Here is a 21,088-nt window from a genome sequence, read left to right on the forward strand (position 1 = left end):
ACCATATGTATAAATTATCGGGCGTAATGTAATGATTATGTATTGTAACTTGCAAAAATAAAACTTTGTAATAAAATCTTAGTAAACACAATTCGATTATTTCATAATAACCAATTGAAGTGTAGATATTTCTAACAAATGTTAACAGGTCAACAGAATTGTTTGTATTGTATAAATATAATATCACTATTTATATTGGCATCGTGTTGGAATCACCAAAATCCTGCACGGTAAGTACAAAACAAAACTGTTATAGTCTACGAAAACTACACACTACTACTACTACTATAAATAGTGCCAGGTACTTCAGCAAAAATATATTCCGTAAAAAATTATATTTTTTATATGTAAAAATTATACGCATTAAATACTATAAAATATTATCAAGGGACGATACAATAAGTTTTTTTTTTTCATAATATATCGTATTTGTTAGTTCTACAATAAAGGCCTAAAATATTATGCCGTTTTATTGAACTAACTATTATAATTTAAGTCGTTAAAATAAATGTATTTACAAGTTTAGCGTAACTATTATGTCCTTGAAAGAACGTTTATGTAGCTAGGCGTTAGGCGTATTAAAAATCAATATTTACGATATAATTAAATCATTAAAATATCAGTACATACATACGTATTCACGTATGGCAAACCACAAAATAATTTCCCACGCTTTGTAATCTTTCAATTTTAGCCACTTTCCTATCGAATAGCATTGTTTCGTTTCTTGTGGACTCCTAACAATGCTGTTGTTGGCAATATTGCATTATTTACGTGTAAATAATCGATGCTTTGTTGTTATAACTCGTTTTCTCTTTAGTTTATATTGACCTTAACAATCATGACATTGTGAATTTTTATGAGGCCAATTATATTATACTAAAGTCAGAATACTTGTTTTTTTTTTTAAAAACAGTATTCTTCTTCTAAATAATTAAAAAAATAGTTTAATATCAAATAGATCCAGATAACGTTCTGTGTAATAACATTTAATATAATCTCTCTAAAATTATAATAATTTTGTTTTGGCTAGCAATGACCGACATTTTCGTACCATTTATAGTCGTACCTGTCTATGGGCCTACATTTAGATTTGCCCTTCTCTTCACTTCGACTACGGATTCGAAATAATATCTTAGGTTCTTCAGAATATTTGTTGCACCCGCCAAACGACCTTTAAATGAGACCGTTACTTTTCTAAAAATATATAATATTCAAAGACGAACTGTTAACTAAGAAAAACTAAATCGACCTTAGACTTTGTATTAAATTATAAAATAATAATTTATACTTCCTATTTCTATACGAACGGCGTTGAGACGTTAACACAAAAAAAAAAAAAACAAATTACATTCATTTTAATTTATATATTACGCCATATTAATCACTTATTATTTGATTGCAATTTATGTTATGTCAATTACATATTTTGAATATCTATATGACAAAGCATTATCAAGAATATATGAATAGTTATATTTTTTATAGAAAAAAATCAGCGAAGACAATGTCGCTTGTACGTTGAATTCTTTTGTTCGGCACGTGACATAATCACAGTTATAATAATAGTTATATACTTCTATGCCTATAATTTATAGTGTAATATAAAGTCGTGTTGCTCTTAATGAGCAGTCTACGGTATTTAACCTCAATCGCTTTAAGTATGAAGACGGCCTAGGAAGATTTAGTTTGCAGACTATTATCTAATTAGGTTTGGACCGTGAGTTTAATATTAGTTGAAGGTAAAATGCTAAAATATTATTTTTAATAAGGCGGGTAAAATATATTTTCTTTAAAAAAACTTAGGTTTCGTATTGAAGTCACTTTATTTAATGTACATAAATGATATGAATAAATATTTTTACAAATAAAGGAAATTATCGGCACTAATTTGGTACAAAGGGAACATTAAAATACATAACTTTTAAACGCCAAAGAATCACAGATTTAGCTTCCAATTACTAGATTTTATTATATAGACTGGATGAGAATTCATAATTAGAAAATTATTTCTTTGACGTGTAAAGTTACACAACAAAATCGTTTCCAATTACGTTTATTTATAACAGATTCAGAGACAGCTGTTTTTGATATTTGATAACTAACGATCAATCTTACAAAATATACTGACTACTAATTTGGTTTCAATATTTTTATCAATCATTCGAATATGGCAAAATAGATGGCAGATGTACAAATCGTGACCAGCTCGATGTGATTGCGTATCCCGTGTTTTGCAATATAACTTTAAATATAAGCAGAGATGTGTATGTATAAGGAAAATTGTACTTTTGGTTTCGTGCGAAAGTTATTAAATATTGCAAAAAAAACATAATTGGTATATACCGTTACTTTATAAGCCGAATTACCGTAAAAAATATAGGCTTAAAGTACACTATTATATGTATTGATAAAAAAAAAAATGAAAGAAAATCTTTAGATAACACACAATATTATGGACCAACAAGTTAAAGATAATAAATGCATTGGTTGTTTATCAATTTTAACATTGAGTGAAGTTGAATTCATAGTAAAAGTGTAGAATTTAATTATTAAACTTAAATTGAGATGTTAATAAAAACTATTTTAGTATAAACATTATATAAAAACATAAAAAGCGCTCGTGTTTTTTAGTAACTATGTAGAAATAGTAGTAGATTGAATAATAAATCTTTATATAATTAATAGAGATGTAAATAATCCACAACACGTGGTGACATACCGGATAAATCTGCGTATATATACATATTTCGTCACAGCAGATTCTCAGGTTGAATTGGGCAAGATAACCATGGGCGCGATACCCAAGCGCTGTTGAGACGTACTTTATGGTTAAAGATATTTATTACTCAAAACGAATTACATTTCCCTTACATGAGCTCTAATATAAATTAAACATTATTTTAATTACCGCTTCGATACGGGCAATTAATTTACATTTTTAAATTTATGTCGACTATTTACTTTATTTATACATAAAAAGAGATTGGGCATTCTTATTACAAAAAATGTATCATTGTCACAGCGTAGAAAAATTAGTACGTAGAATCGTTCGATTTTATTTTATAACAAAAGCGATTCGGACTTTAAGAAGTAAAATATGGTTATTCCTTCGATTGCTGTAGGAGCATTGCACCTGATGTACTTTTGTGTTTATTTTTTTATTAAGAATTTTCCTTATTAATTAAAATTACAATATAAATGTGGTACATTTATGTTCATGAGCTTCGTGTCGTTATATAATAATATAATCGTATGTTTTAGATAATCATAATTTAATAACATTTTAATGATTTAATTTTATCCAATTTGTTAGTCTTTTAAGCGAAACTCAGCTAGGTCTATCGCAAAGTCATCCCCAGACTTCAATTAAATGTTGTAAATGTAACTTTACTAAAGCGCTGTATATTATCTGGCGTACTTGTCGTGCAGGACAGTGAATCATATACATAACATAGTGAGATCACTAACAACAGAACTTCGATGTAATGCGCTTAATTTTACTAATTCACATCTTATCGTAGGCCGAGATATTTATTGCATTTTTATGGTGCTTCCAGTTCCGGAAAAGTATGATCCGGTAATTTATTGTTTCTAGGTTTAAAAATAACCGAACTTGTCTTACAATCTGATGCATTAACTGTCAAATTATTTTTTTAAACTTTTTAGATAATTTGCTTATATATTGTTGTGATTGACTTAATACTTTGGTTTGAGGGCTTCTAAAACAAAAGAGGCAGGTACCGTGTCGTCTCATTAAAAGTGCACGAAACCGTCAAAACGTTTATAATTGTTTACATCAACAGTTACCAGGTTTAAAATTGAATATAATTGTTTGTACTACATGAAATTGCAGGTAATATACACATATTGTTGATATTTATATCAACAATATGGCGTTCTTCTCTACGTTCTAAATCGTATTCAAACTTTTATAGAAAATTTATAGGCATAATTTTAATTCTGTTTACTGTACGTATACAATAAAGAGGAATAAAGATAAACAAAGCTTACATATTTCATGCAATTCGCTAATAGCTCTAGTGCCGACATCACTGGGAATTTAATTAATCTGACAAAAGGTGGACAAGTCGATCTGTCATAGTCTCATAACGATTTTCAGTAGTTTTGACATAATTAACGATTGAAACATAATTATATAAAAATAGTATAAAAGCAGTTCTTTACACAATTTCACTATAATATTACTTCCTAACTTTTGAGAAGAACATCGTTCCTAATAATAATACCTAAATACCTTCGACTATTTTGGGTACTAAGCAACTATATTTAAAAAAAAAAGGTCCAAGTTAATCATTTTATTTCCTTGTACGTTAGGTTTAGTATTCTTTTTGGATAAAGGTAACGAAATGTTGTGCACTCCACATCTCTCTATATCCGTATTTTAATGACACACGAGTACAAATTACTTCACGGAAATCTTCCGCGAACATTTCAAGTTTATGTTCCGTGAAAATATAGTGGTGTAATACCCGTCCAGGTAATCTTATAAGACGATTTTATCATTAATTATTGTCTCTATGCGGCAACATGTTGTTTAACATTGTTTGCTAATTATATTCGAAAGATACGATAAAAAATTATACGAAATTATTACACGGTAAAACAGCTTTTTAAAAAACATTAACGTATTAAAAACATGCTTTTACTTTTGTCATTAAGAAAGAGATACAATTTTAAATACTCCACTGTATCGACACAAGTGCCAAGTTTGAATAGTTTGCCTCGAATCAGTATTTGAGGCAAACTAACTGCAGTCAGTTTGATAAAAGCTTCCAAAAACGTAAATAAAATTAACTCAAGTAATGGAGTTGCATCTACGATTTGCTTTTCTGTTAGTCATTTGAGGTTTTAATTCCACGAAGATGACTGTAATTTACCACTACGCCAGTTTTCAAATTAGCGTTCGTGCTTTTTAGTTTCTAATCTGAAAATGTAATGTTTATTCTAAAACAAGAAGTAATTTTAAAATTGGAATTATAAATAATGATGTTTAAATTGTCTGATGAAAAAAAAAAAACAAAGAAAAATAAGTATTATTATACAAACATCGTAGAGAATAATATTTTCAAATACTTAATTTCCCATAATAATATTTAAAAATAAACAGAAAACCTACATAGCAGTAAGACAAACAAATCTATTCTGCCTTTTATGTAGTTTTTTTTAATATATTAATTAAGTAAGGCTTGGCTCTTAAATCCGATCAAACTTCATTAAATTTTCTTTTGCCTAAATTGATATTTTCATTATTCTCCTCCTATAAGGAATTTGCCTATCTGTAAATTAAATAGGATTTTAATTAATAATAATAATAATCTGGTTAAACTAATTTCTTATAACTAGAATATACTATGAATGAGCTATGAATATACCTTGTCAAATTTGTATTGATAAATTTCCAAAAATATTTTTATTATTTTAAAATTACAGTAGAGTATAATTTATAAGATTTTAAATACATGTGTCTCAGTGTCTGAACAAGGTCGAATTTCTCCTCATATAAACTTGAATATTTTTATTTACATTTATTCTTAAAAAAACCAGGTAATATAAAAGCGTTAGTTAAATCTAGAATTGGAGATAAACCTGTGATTAATTTAAGGCACTGACCGCTCACCTTTAGTCTTGTGTTCTCGATGTCTCGTGGTTATCTGTTTAAAAGAAAAATGACTAAACAAGATATTCTAAAACTTTCTCCTTCATACATAAAAAAAAATCGCTTAAATAAAATCATCGTACAATTTACATCATAATATAGATCAATATTGCAGTTTTTAAATATTTATTTTCTAATCCGATGACATACGATTTTATTTAAAATGTGAAAATTAAATCAATTTAAGTTAAATATAAATCAGAATATTGTCTTAACACTTATAATTGACTCTAATTATAATATATATAACATAGGCTATTTTATTATATAATATTAATTATATATCCTAATAGCAAATTACTCCTCTTGGGCTAGAGTCTAACTTAAAGGTTGCACAACCTACCATCTAGCGTTCTAGTCCTGGGTAGGTGAGATTTATTGGGATTTTCTATTAAAATACTCTTCACTGACATCACGGAGTTAGGAAATAGTTAAACATTCCGGTGCCTCAGAAGCCACGTTAACTATTTACACGGTACTGTACCCGATCTCTCTCGGGTCATGTTGGATGCCTCCCATCGGACATATAACATCTATGAAATATTAAAACAGAAACGTATGTTTTTTACATCTATAGTTCATAATCACAATTTATTTAATTAAAAGTTATACCTAATATTTATTGAAATGTTATATATATAAAATCGTTCAACATTTCAGAAGCACTCCGAAGATATCTACCAAATGTAGATATATACGTACAAATTCATGAAATATCATAGAGCGTACAGTTATTATGTTCTTCTAACTAGTAGATCTCAGACACACGTCCATTATACTTTATTATTCCTTGATGACGTTAAAATTTATATTACAATTAATTAGAAACATTCGAGCGACTACGTTTTATGAGCCAAGTCGTTTATGGATAAAATACATTGAATTTAAAGATAAAAATTCAAATTTTAAAACATAAATTAAATATTTAAATTTATTTCTTATTTGCATTCTAATGAGTATAATTTCCATGCTTGAAAGTTTTTGTTTTTTTATTACCATTTACCAGTCCTATGCTGCACTAAGACAGAATTTAGTGAGGAGAAAAATTAAAAAAAAATAAAATTAAATGACATTCTTAGCATACTTTTGTTAAATATACCGTGTCATGTCATGCTAACTTTTTATTATTAGTATTTCAGAATTTCATATAGTATTATTTAAATAGTATGGTTTTATCATAAGAATTGAATGTGATATAATGAAACAGAAATAAGAAAACATTTTACTTTTTTACGTTATAATGGATCTAACAGAGACGTTTGAAATTTTTATATAATATATCATAATATATTATCTAGGGAGTGGTGAATAATTAAAACACAAAAATATGCTTGTTTTATTTTACAATTCCAAAAAGTATTTTGTTAATTTCTTTACATCTTCACATCGAATGATGAACTGCCGCGTTCTGAAACAAGAAAAACTTACATTAGAGACTAATAACATAACATAGATATTTATGACATTAAAAACTATTTTTAGATTTAATCGTCTTATTGTCGAGTAAAAATAATTTATTAGAATTATATTAACTTCGCATATTTTAACTTTCTTTACCTCTCTAGATTTGTACCTTTGTCTGAGTTTATTAAAAAAAAACATATTTTAAATGTCACAGTACCGATAAATTATTTCAACGCTTAAAAATATTCTCAATACTATCTTTGGAATTATTTTTTCATTGAATAAACATCGACCAATTGAGGTAAAACTAAGATCGACTCTCGCGCAGCATCCGAGAGAAAACGGCTTTCTCTCATCTCGCTCGGTGTCTAACCCGGCACGATTGTTACGTCACAGTTCATTAATTATTTGTTTTCTTTAACAAAAAGTTTGTATAGGTTTTATATAACTAATATCGCTATCTCCATGAAGCTCCTGAAGCTATTCATTACATCCTAGCATTCGTAGTTGTGAAATTTTGTGTATTTGGATGATACAACTTGTGATTTTATTAACTTAGTTAATTTATCTTAACGCTTTTATTAGACATTTTATACTAATGAAAAATATATTCTTTAAGAAAAGAGCATTCCTGAGAAATATGTATTAATCAAGAATAAGTCGTTAAAGATAGTCAAAGCTATTTAAACAATCGGAAATTAAAAAAAAAATCTTTAAAAATACAAGTTTGTACATTAAGCATACTCAATTCAAATTTAATACATATTATACATTATAGAAGAATTAACAAGGGTTTAAGGATACTTCGAAGAAGAATAACCAAGAACCGGTTTAAAGATACATTTTATGTAACAACTCAATCATATTATTAAAGGTATAAATAATAGATCGTAAAATAACATAGTATTAGAGATTACGATTACGATTATGAAAAGGTTAAGCAGTAATGGTAGACAATATTTGTTTTACAAGGGAAAAGATCATAGATTAAAAATAATGAAGTCATATGAATAAATCCTTTTTTTTTGTTTCTATATTTTTTATACTTTGTTAACATTAAATAATTGACAAGAAAAAAAATTATGTTTAAAAAGGTTTTATATGTTTTAAAGTATTAATATTTATTATGTCTTATTTTTGTATCTCTTCATTTATATGTATTGAAATGACAACCGAAGTAATTCCTAACGTATTTTCTCCCTCTAAACTAACGTTAAAGAAGTAATCTAACTTGACTTGAGTCGCAAGAGATCTTTTCTTATTTGTATTGTGTTTTATTTCGTTTTAAAATAAATACTTCTAGGTAATTAGTCAATAAGCATAAAGACCTAAGTAAAATACAATGGTATCTGTTTTACAATACAGTTAAATCTCTGTGTTAAACTAAATCAAATAGATTAATCAATGTAATAAAATAATGATTAGTCTTATAAACAATAAAGTACTTAGTGTCGATTTTTTTAGTTTTAAGGGCGTATACTTGAAGTGCTTATAAGATTTTATTTAAATAAACATCAAGATAAATATTGCCTCCTTATGATTTTCAGTATAGGAATATTTAAAAAAAAACTATTATTTAAAAAAATATATATGTCTTTTACATATGGTTTAAGTTCAATTATATTTCGTGTAAGTCGATATCAAAAACGCTATTCATATCACTATAATAAGAATAATATTTTTACCTTAAAACCTTTTTGCTATATGTACCTTCTTGTTTTATAATCTGTGACATAAGTTTCTATGATTCACGTGGCCAGGGCGCGGTTCTTACGTAAGACACGACTGAGAAAAACGTGGAAATTATACATTAGGAACGCTATTATTGACATCGCATATAATTAAACATTTGTATAAATTTTCCATAATTATTATTATAAAATCCATCAATCGCATCAACAAAGTTTTTTTTTTAACGTTATACTCATATTTGTACATATATTTGTATATATGTACAACGATTAAGTCGCAAAATATTATTACGTATGTATATGTGCTCGCCAATTTGGCTGGAAGCAACTTGTAAATTAAATTCATATATAAAACAGTAAAGTAAAAGTATGTACATACAACTTTTCGAAAATATTATTATGTAATTAATAAATGCTCGACTAAGAAAAAAAAGCAATGAGTTAAGGAAATTGTCGTTATAGAGAAAGTAACGGTCACATTCTGGTCTATTACGAAACGTATAAGCGCAAACACATTATGCAAATCGTATTCAAGATCAAAGCAAATAGATCTCGTAACTAAACTGGTCGATAGACAAACATACAACTCCCTTGAAAGATAACTATTGTTGTACCCTACTTATCAATATATCTCACATTGTCACTTGTCAATGCCTTCGAACTAAATTCTCTAATAGAGCCTGGTATATTCAGTATATACTTCAATTTAGTTTGTAGAATATACATTTGAAAACAAAGGAATCAATATAACTGGTACTGTACTGTTACAAACTATGAAATTGACTATAATATTCAGTATAATGTGTTAGTATTTTATATAACGGTTTTTTTAGAAATTAATCAATTACTTTAAAATCTTATTGCAATATAAATATTATAAATTAAAATGTAACAATTAATTTTAATATTAAAAAGTATATTTAATAATATTCTGCAAAAATGAATACACGTTGTAATAAAATTAGTTTGAAACAACAATCGCACGAAAAATTACTCGTAAAATTACACAAAGAACAATATTTTTAAATTATTCGTCACGTAATTTCCCTATTATTTTATATATACTTAACAAATAACAGTAAATCTTACTTATAACTTTATACAATGGCGTAACATTAAGATTAAATAACTAAATAAATTATTGAATGAGTCAGACTAAATGAATACACGCGTTACGTTGAATACAAAAACAAAAAGCTTCTTATGTGATTTGAAATTAAACTCTATCATTACAAAAGCAACTAAACGCGATGGGCATATATATGCTTATTAGGTTAAATCTGAGCCAAGGCTAACCACGTGTGCTGTTTCAACACCGCCATTACACATTTGGTTATTTGGGCTCAAATTATATGGAAATTGGACTAAAAACCTGGATCAATAATTTCATTTCTGTTTTAATTTGGTTCATTACTAACCGTTTATCGCGACTTTGATTTTTTACTAGAACCAAGACACTATAAATTCATTTATATTTAGTGCAGTTATTGTAATAATAACTCGTTCTAAAAGCGTCTGTTTCACACTCGATCGATTTAGTGAATTTGAAAATCAATTCCAAAATTTCGACCCACACAGAAGTGATTCACATACAGCCTAATAATAATAATAAAAAAGTAAAAGTTTAATATCGTGTCTGTTTGTTTAATATAGATCTGATAATACATTTATTTGTGACAATTATTACGGAGAAAATTTCGCAAATCAAAAATATGAAATATATTTTCAATGTTACTGACAATTTTTTATTTTATATTGAAAAATGTGTACTCGGTTGCAAAACTCATCATTTGAAGTACTTTTGATTAATACCTATATATATATATACTTAAAATGATGTTAAGTATTAATAAAACAAGTCAAACTAACTAATTTATAAATTATTTGAATTTAATAAAAACTACAACAACATGAGCTAAGTCGTCAAAAAAAACTGATTGAAATAAATACGCCTTAAAAAACCACTACAAAAAATTCACGGTCGACTTTGTTTATTCATTTGACAGGCTATAATGAAAATACAAATCGTGAATTGAAAACAAGATGTAATGCAATCGAAGCTGCTCAATAAAAATTGTTATTCTCGTCACTACTTGACCTTAAACTCGTCTAGAAATACTGGTCTTGTGTCATCTGCCATTTTCTGGAATATGTATTTATAAAATAACAGGCCCTGCGGCTGTATTCGATTGAAACTCATGCTAAGAAAACTTAGCAGACAATTTATGTTTATATTAATAAAGTTTGCAAAGGTTTTTATAAACGTATTAAGTAAACGGTACGGTAGTAACGTTCAATTGAAAGGTCAATAGTTCATTGATATTCGGGTCGACTTGCAAATTCGATCCCGGCTACATGGACTGTCGTTCCCACAGGATAGAAAAGCTTAAATTTGTGAGAACAAGTTTTACGCTTAACTTTACCGGAAAATAGGAATATTAGTAAAAGGAATTGTTTTATTATATTATATATTAATTTATTTTGGAATTGATGAATTTAACTACTCTACTACCTACTCTGGGGTAATGCAGCTGACATTAATACTATTTTTGTACTGCAGAAGAGGGCTATTCGTGCAATTTATAACCTGGTCCCAAAAGATTCGTTAAGACGTAAATTTAAAGAAATTAAAATAATGACTGTCGCTTCTCAATTTGTTTTTGATAATGTTATGTATGTACGCAAAAACATAAATGATTTTCCCAGAAATTGTGACGTACATTCTATTAACACTAGGAACAAGAATAAACTTGTTACTCCAAGTACCCGATTACACAGGGTTAGTAACTCTTTTTTGGGGCAATGTATACGTTTTTACAACAGGATCCCAGAAAACGTTCAAAACTATTCAATTATAAAATTCAAAAGAGTCGTTAAAGAGCGTTTGTGTGCTAAAGGATATTACAACACTAATGACTTTTTAGTTGACTGCACACCTTGGGAATGAAATGATCGCCTCCAGGCTGTTTCAAACAACTAAAATATACTTATCATTGTACCTACATGGAAAATGGTTAAAAAAAAAAATTAAAAAAAATATATCCCGCTGAGTTTCTTTCGCCGGTTCTTCTCAGGTCCGAGGTGCTAAATTCCGAACCGGTGGTAGATTTTTGACAATCAATAAGCAAGTGTATATACACTTCTATATTGAATAAAGATTTTTGACTTTGACTTTGACTTTGACTTCTCAATAAAATCATTAGGTCCTAATCTTAATAAAATATATATAAATATTACATTATGTTTATTAACTTAAAATAATTAAGACATCTTGCAATTATGTAAAATATTAAATAAATTCCAACTTATGTTAACCTCTGCACAGGTCTTCTATGTAATATACATCGATTGAATTGCTAGTTTGTTTTCATAAGACAGATCGATGACAATAAAGTATGACTCATTTGTGTGCTTTTATATTTAATTTTAGAAGACATACAATCACCTTGTTTAAAATGAAACATTATCAGTACGTCTCGTAAAATAATATAGCGTCTGTCTGTTTGTTTAATATAGATCTGATAATACATTTATTTGTGACAATAATTACGGAGAAAATTTCGCAAATCAAAAATATGAAATATCTTTTCAATGTAACTGACAATTTTTTTTTATTTATTTAACATAAAAGAAAATACATTTGGAAAAACATCTAGCAGTGCAACAAAAACAAATGGTTTTATCGTGCACTGTGGGTTCTAGAACAGTAGCAAAGGATTAGTTACTTATAATCATAAACAATGAAATCTTTAATATGTAAACATAAAGTACAAAAATGTAGATAATTTGTTTTTATTTATTTTTTGTAAACAATGAATTGCATGCGGCCAATGATGTTAAATATTTTCATTCCATCAAACATGCTCAATGGTTTTTAATTTAGAAAAACGTCAACGAATCGATGCAACGAATCTAACTTCAGAAGCCAAATAAAATTTAAAAATATCAATATAATTTCGATTTAATATTTTTTGATAGATCTGCCAAATATTTTTTTTAGTACATCTGTGGTTACTTCCACTCCCATTAATACAAAAAAACTTCCTTACAAGTTCACAACGTCGAAGAGCCTCGATCACCTTGAAGCCGCATTCCTACAAAATACTACCTACGTACTCTACTCGGCTTCCTAGATTCTTCGAGGCTTTGTAATTTTATCATACTAAGAGCATAACAGGTGACATTGTATTGATTTCATTGTAATGGAATTTTGAATTATTAACTATTGGAATTTATAATATAGGTACGAAATACAATGAATTGAACGACCTTCGTAATAGCAATAACTAATATTGATTTAAGATACTTAACTGATTCAATGCGCATAGACGTTAGCGAAATATATTTTTTCAATCTCAGCAATATCATGTGGTATCAGGATAATTGGTAATTAAGGTCATACCGGCAAACAACCAATGGTCGAATCAAACAAACATAATTATGTCAATATAATTTATCGCATAAAAATGAAATTAAAAATCTGAAAATTGCGTTCAGAATGATTTTGATTGTAAATTTTAAACAATTTTGGTTGCTAGTCTTTAACTTACACTGGCTTATCCTTATTTAACAGATGGTATCATCCCACGTCTTAAACCTACTCGTGACGAGCTTAATAGTCGGTTACCAAACAAGTTATTTTTGAATCGCCTAAACCTACACTTAACTTACGCGAAAAATGAGTACTCGGTTTCAAAACTCATCATTTGAAGCACTTTTTATGAATACCGGTATATATAAGTATACCCATATAATTGGATGAATAAAATATCTGTACAAAAATATAAGAAAAATTTCGCGTGCAACACATCACCCGTGATAAAAATAAAAACTCCTTAAATATAGCTCTCTTTCTCGTTCTCTCTACGTCAGATCTTCCTTCTCTCTCATGTAACGAAATACGTGACGTATCCTTAAAATTTTACTCTAAAATCTCGTGCACCTATCGATTTTATCGAAACGTCACCAAAGAAATTTCACTTCAAAATTAGAATTGAGTTGGGTTTATCATAGCGTGTTAATTTAAAACAATATTTTTGTTTATGGAAAGAGAAAGTGGCAGAACAATGGGCATGTCATGGGCACCTTACTACAACGAAACAAAACATAAACGACACTTGCTTATATTTGCATGAATATTTATTAATGAACGATTTTTTAGATTTCACTCGTCATTCAATTAAAGTGTGAAAAAAAACACTGACGACCGAACGATGGGTGTTACATAACCTTACGTAATACACGATATTTTAATCGTTAAAAATGTATCGATCTGGCCGAGTAAGATAGAGAAACTGTACTAAAAAACGTGTTTATGTCGTACTGTGTAGCACGACTTTAAATTATATCAGTATCCCGGATATACATAACTACTACACAATTTTTTCGAACCTTATTTTTCTTAAAGCAACAAACTTTGCATAATAACTGCAAATGACCAAGAACATAAGGAAAAACCACGAAAATATGGTCTTCAGCGAAAATTTGATTATCGTGTAAAGGTGATATAAAAACATTTAAATAACAGTAATTCGTAAACCATTGATATTAAATTAATCACTTTATTATTACAGCTATAAACATTTTAAAGACATTTTGTTATATTCCAAGAGTCATTACACGCTATCTACTTAACTTATACACTGTGACAAACAATCGCTATTTAAACAAAGCTAGGAAGTCAATTTTAACCCACTTCTAATAACCGCATCGCTTTGAAACTTTGTCAGTGTATGGTACAACATATTACAAATCTATTTGAAATACATTCCAATGATTTAATACGATTAAGCTGATCTGATAATTTATATGAAGCTAGCATGTCGATTACAGAAATTACAACTGTTCAATAAAGGGATTTTTAGTTTGATTATTAGGTTTCGTACACTACGTTGAGAGAATCAAAAGTTTTATTACCAATAACTGCTTACTATAAATTAATTATTTAATTAGAAATTGTTAAGTAAAACTGTTATTTTGTACCGAAACTTACGCAATGTGTGTATTAGGAATATATATTTTGGTTTCAACCACAAATAGAAAATGACATAGTATTTAAACAAATACGGCTGAACTAAACGATTAGTTAACAAACGTTTGCAATGACGTTAAGTAGGCAAACCTTATTTGAATAAAGACGTGCCATCCGTGTGCTATATATACGTATAAGGTTTAAATAGAACATAATATTTTGAGCTTACCGCACAGTACTGTTTTTTTAAGACCTAACGTCGCAATACTTAACATTGTTGCGTTCCGGTTTGGACAACGAATAAGCAGCCCGTAAATGTCCCACTGCTGGGATAAAGGCCTCCTCTCCCTTTGAGGAGAAGGTTTGGAGCATATTCCACCACGCTGCTCCAATGCGGGTTGGCGGAATACACATGTGGCTGAATTTCGTTGAAATTAGACACATGCAGGTTTCCTCACGATGTTTTCCTTCACCGCCGAGCACGAGATGAATTATAAACACAAATTAAGCACATGAAATTTCAGTGGTGCCTGCCTGGGTTTGAACCCGAAATCATCGGTTAAGATGCACGCGTTCTAACCACTGGGCCATCTCGGCTCAACGGACAACGAATGAGCCAGTGTAATTACAGGCACAAGAGATTTTTCTAAGATTCCTAGATAGGTCAGCGATGGTGCTAGAAATTATTTCTACTTTTTCCTTTGTTTTATAATCAAATAAAGGTGTGTGTGGTATGCACTTACGTAAAATATTTTTCTACAAAAAAATTAACAATAATCGGATTAAATCCTCGTAGATATTTAAATAATATTATCACACTAATGTATAAATTATACATTAAATGTGAATTATAGAATTTTTTATATATAATTTACTTTTTATTTTGCTACGAGATGTTGTCGTTTAAGATTTAAAGTAATTTCAAAATACATTAAATTGTGTTATGTTATAACTAATAATACATACAACTTGGGATGGATTTTGGTTTGATTTATTTATAGCAATGAAGTTTTCTTAATGTCAATGTCATTCAAAAGTCGTATGCTATTTGTAGTAAAACTATCGACTAACCCAACCATAAATACACAAATTATTAATTAAATTCTTCACATTAATATTATTTGTTAAAATACTTTTATCGTTATACGTTTAAAATCATATATAAGTTGTTAACAGATAATATTATTAGAAGAGACTGGACTTTGTATTTATAAACTCATATTTCTATCTAAATTGCAATTCTAACCGCAAACCTCACCACAGACTATACCTACTCTGTGCAGGATACTTGGCAAGATTATCTGTCTACATTCAATTTAATCTACATAAGTACATTGAGTATTAAATAGCGGATAAAATAATATTAAACTTAGTACTACGTTCCTAAAGCATAAATCTCTTCAGAAACTTGACGGTCATTTTTTATTAAGTAATTTATTAGACTATACATATATACTTAGCTAAACTATGATATATTAATAAATTTAAATTGTTATATTTATATAAAAGACTTATTTATAGTTTTTTATACGTATTAAAATTATAATTTACTTATAAAACTTAACTCTACGTTATGAAACTGGCTAACTGCGCAAATATTCTTTTTGATTAAAAATAATACTATACATAGCTCTACCAGAGTCCTATCTTTAATTGCAATAATAAATTATTGTACTATTTTAAGAATATAATTATATCTAAATAAATAAAATTGAATTCTTCATACTAACCAAGTCTGTATTGTCAACAGGCAGTCAAAGAACGACGACCGTTCCTGCGTCGTACAAAAGCGACGGCACCACCCGACGTCACCGAAACGGATGGCTCTACCACCGTAGAAACAACCACCAACAAGTTCACCAGAGGCAACAACAGGTTCAAGTTACGAAAAACGGAAAAAACGACCGAGAAACCGCGGGAAAACAGCGAAACGAAAAGCAAGCTGCCATCTTCGAGCAAACCGCAGACGCGTAATGACAGACCCCGTAACTTCGTACGGCGACGGCTTGGAGGGGCGAACTGTGAGTCCGGTTTTTGCATTCCCAATCATTGACGCAATTCATCTCACACCAACACGCGAATATCACCTTAAAGCGTTAAAATTCCTTACCGATTATAGATAAAATTCCGTGTATCATTTATAGGATAATTGCAATTATATTATGATCAGTATACGGTGCATAGGTCTTTGATTCCAAATGTTCTCGTAGTTGTTTACTATCGAAAGTTATATCGGTAGTTGACTCCTAATTTTTATAATGAAGTTTTGTATGAATGCGTCTTGGCCGTAAATGGCCTTGGTACTATAGACACGTCTGACTGCCAATCAATGTGTAGTGGCTACTTGCTATGGTTTCGTAATTCAACGTTATTAAGGGGGTGTGGCAAAATTGTTTATTGGATACACGAAACATACTCTTAGAAACTAGTTTAAAAGAAAAATATGTTTGCGAAACCATTAAATTTGAAATTCAAGTAAGATTTTGACGTGAATCTAATACTACTTCCATTTGAATTAAAAATATCGAAAAAATATCGAATAAAAGAAGAATTTCAAGAGTTAAAATGAACCTTTTATGATGAGGCTTTATAAGACACTTTCGAAAATATTTTATTGCATGTAAATGTATCAACTGTTTGGCCTAATATTCTAAAGTGAAGAACTGACAAAAAACTCCAAACGTACTTTTGGGAAATGATTCCCAGAGATCCTTATTGAAATTATTCCCAAAAGTAAAATTTTGGAGCTTTAGTATTTTTTTCTTTTCCGCTGACGATTTATTTGTCAATCAAGTCAGGTGCAGATTCGAATCATCAAAATATTATCGTTTATTCAAGAAAATAATAAGGAAAGATAAAAACACTTGCAACTCCTCGATTTTTAGTTTTGTAACACTGAACTCTTTGGGCTTCTATTATACATACATGACTTTTCACGTACCTATCTTGAGTGAATAGTATATCAAATCAAATCTAATCAAAATATTCTTTATTCGAGTAGGTACAGTGTTGAATTTAATGTAAAGGTGTCACCGGCTCGGAAAGTACATTCTACCGAGATGAACCGACAATAAACTCAGTTAATAATACTCGATTAATTTTTTTTATATATTCTGCTATGAAATCAATAAATACGAAGTATTTATTCGTAGTAGTAGTAAGTATCTACTCTTTTTTATCTTTAATATAGTACTCGGTTGGCATGAACTATATATTTTTTTTAATAGAATCACAATCACAGAGACAGGATTCAAAACGTACATCTTATATACCGCTATTGCGCATTGACGGTTTGAGAAATGGTTTATATATAACCCTACATGTCGCCCGCGGCTTCGGTCGCGTTTTAGAGAATGGTCAACAGTCAACAAACAAGGCCAAAGTCTTTTATAGGAGTTCAAGCTTGCTTCATACTAACTATCAATATTCGGTTCTCTTTGTTCGGAAACAAACAGACAAACAGAGATATATTCGCATTAATAACATTAGTATATATATTATCCTATGAAGGCGACCAAAGCTTTTGGTAGGTTATGTATTTGCCGTTTGTTTTCTTAATATAAAGAAAACGAATATATTATATCTATCGGATCTAAATATTTTTTGCTGCATGTATGTTGATTGTATATGATACACAATAGTAGGTCACAAAACATATACATACATATATATGTACTTTAATAAAACGAGTACAAACGACCATGACAGTGTTTACGCTACCTCGACGTCCTTTCGTCTTCTCAAGAAATAACACGTGATAATTGATCACGCGAATATGCCCCATAATCACTTGTAATAGAGTGTACAATGGAATATATATTATTACAATCGACATTGTGTAATTATCACTCATAAATGAATCAGACCTCAATTAAGGTCATCCAGATACAAGTTTTAATAATTGATGAAAACCAGTTTTGATGTTTTCATGTTTTCTATCCTCTGCATTTTCTCTTGCATATTAATAAAGGATATAGTCTCATATCGAACCGGTTTTATTAGAATATTGCACAGTTTTGTGTGTCATCCAATCTATTTAAACAATTTCTTATATGCAATAATATTAACAACGCAATGTTTGAATTTACATTACAATACATTACATTAGCAGCCTGTAAATTTCTCACTGCTGGGCTTAAAAGCCTCCTCTCCCTTTGAGGAGAAGGTTTGGAGCATATTCCACCACGCTGCTCCAATGCGGATTGGTGGAACACACATGTGGCAGAATTTTGTTGAAAGTAGACACATGCAGGTTTCATCACGATGTTTTTCTTCACCGCCGAGCACGAGATGAATTATAAACCCAAATTAAGCACATGAAAATTCAGTGCTTCCTGCCTGTGTTTGAACCCGAAATCAACGGTTAAGATTCACGGGTTTTATTCACTAGGCCATCTCGACTCATGTTTCAATTGTAAGAGTATAATTAGTGAGTGCAGTTCTCCTAACTGATTTCGCCCAGAGTGTGCGTTCTCAACAGACTGCACGGAAAATATTATTAATCACAAGGGTGTGTACATGGCATTCTCTATTCCCTTAGACCGGGCAAAGTTATAGCGCAGAATAGTGCTTAAGACGCTACGAGATTAGAGATTAGATTACGAGAGACTAATGATTTAAGAAGATACTACGTTATTCATCTCATGTTCGGAGTTGAAGGAAACCAAATAAAGGAAGTAGATGCAATGTTTATAATAATAATTGAACAGTTTATGTAGGAAATCATATGCCTCCATTTATCTAAAGCTGTTCATCTCTTTTTACATACTTTCATCTGTCGAAATATATCAGTGTTATTTCCAAGATTGCCAAAGCATAATTGTATTTTTAATGCGTCTCGCATTAAAGCTTTTTATTTACAGTAACTGCACGTTAAAAATTCTTAGTTACAATACTAAATTAGTTTTGGTTTCTTTGCGGCAACACATCCTCTTCGACCCACAGACAGAAGTCTTCGTTTAACAGTTGTTACTGAGATGGGCGTTTCTCACGTGCTATTCACAGTTGCGGTCTTCTAATATGAAGAAATTTGATGAAAAGTATAGTTATTCCATGATACTTCAGAGTGAATTCGGTGTTTTAGAATTTTATCCGTAATAATATACAGATTTTTTCACAATGGTCTCCGCCATGTTTGAAATCACATATTAATATATTATGTAAGCTCAGTGGTGCTGGCATAACCAAAACCACTGATCCACGGCCTAAAAGATTAGCTACAATTTAACTTAATCGTTTTTGGGTCGTACGTAACGCAAACGATATGACTACGTCTTCATTTTTTTGTTGACAATATTCTCAATATCGCGTAACATGATTTCAACATTGCTAAGCCTCGTATGGGTCCAATGACAAAATTAACGAGCGTTTTCAAATCCACTACAAATAAATAATGCAATAGACATGGACGGCATTTGGACATACTGAGCACCGGTAACATTCACACGCGAACAGTTTATTTACAACAAATTACATTTTGCAACAATTTCATAATGCAATCGCTTTTTATGTAAGTAAATGTAGATGTACTTCAATTTATCTAAAAAATGTCACCTACCTTAAAAATGTCGCTTATCCTGTTTTCAAATTTAATACACACTAATCTTCTTAAAATCTCTGTTATTTTCACCTTAAATAGTTTTTTTTTTAATAAAGACATACTTATAAAAAATGCTGTTGAATTTAGATCGTATCGTACTGCGCAACTATCGTTTAACCGAACACCGCGCATGTATTTATTTTATATTTCCATCAATTTATGCAGTATACTATAATATATTTATCTGAAACTACGGGTCCAAATAGCTAAGTTATTCTTTGTATGAGCCGAGATGGCCCAGTGGTTAGAACGCGTGCATCTTAACCGATGATTTCGGGTTCAAACCCAGGCAGGCACCACTGAAATTTCATGTGCTTAATTTGTGTTTATAATTCATCTCGTGCTCGGTGGTGAAGGAAAACATCGTGAGGAAACCTGCATGTGTCTAATTTCAACGAAATTCTGCCACATGTGTATTCCGCCAACCCGCATTGGAGCAGCGTGGTGGAATATGCTCCAAACCTTCTCCTCAAAGGGAGAGGAGGCCTTTATCCCAGCAGTGGGACATTTACGGGCTGCTAATGCAAAAAAAAAATGCTAATGCATTCTTTGTATTAAGAATCAATATACACAAATATTCATTTATTTGTTATTAACTAGCGTTATTCTCGTCAATTTCTCTATTTTATTTATTATAAAAGTGGGCACTTACCTAAAAATCTCTTATGGACATCCCATTAGGTTATCTTCAAAATGTTCATATATATTTTGAAAATCTACAATCTGTCATAATATATTATGAT

General features: G+C 29.6%; 1 protein-coding gene and 1 long non-coding RNA gene across 3 annotated transcripts in view; one reads left to right on the top strand and one right to left on the bottom strand.

Moving 5' to 3' along the window:
• The window catches only part of LOC125068115 (flocculation protein FLO11), a 93,472-nt gene that overhangs the window by 62,513 nt on the left and 9,871 nt on the right, over positions 1-21,088 (top strand). For both annotated transcript variants that reach the window (XM_047677128.1, XM_047677129.1), the window contains exon 20: positions 16,497-16,767. In XM_047677128.1, coding sequence (XP_047533084.1) covers positions 16,497-16,767 — 271 coding nt within the window. The remainder of the gene's footprint in view (positions 1-16,496; positions 16,768-21,088) is intronic.
• Positions 7,007-16,743, bottom strand: LOC125068119. The gene is made up of 2 exons (XR_007119767.1): positions 16,477-16,743; positions 7,007-7,088 (listed from the first exon to the last, which is right to left on the bottom strand). It is a non-coding gene; the product is annotated as an uncharacterized LOC125068119 (long non-coding RNA).

The sequence above is a fragment of the Vanessa atalanta genome, chromosome 13 (genome assembly GCF_905147765.1).
Source record: "Vanessa atalanta chromosome 13, ilVanAtal1.2, whole genome shotgun sequence".
NCBI classification, from domain to species: Eukaryota; Metazoa; Arthropoda; class Insecta; order Lepidoptera; family Nymphalidae; genus Vanessa; species Vanessa atalanta.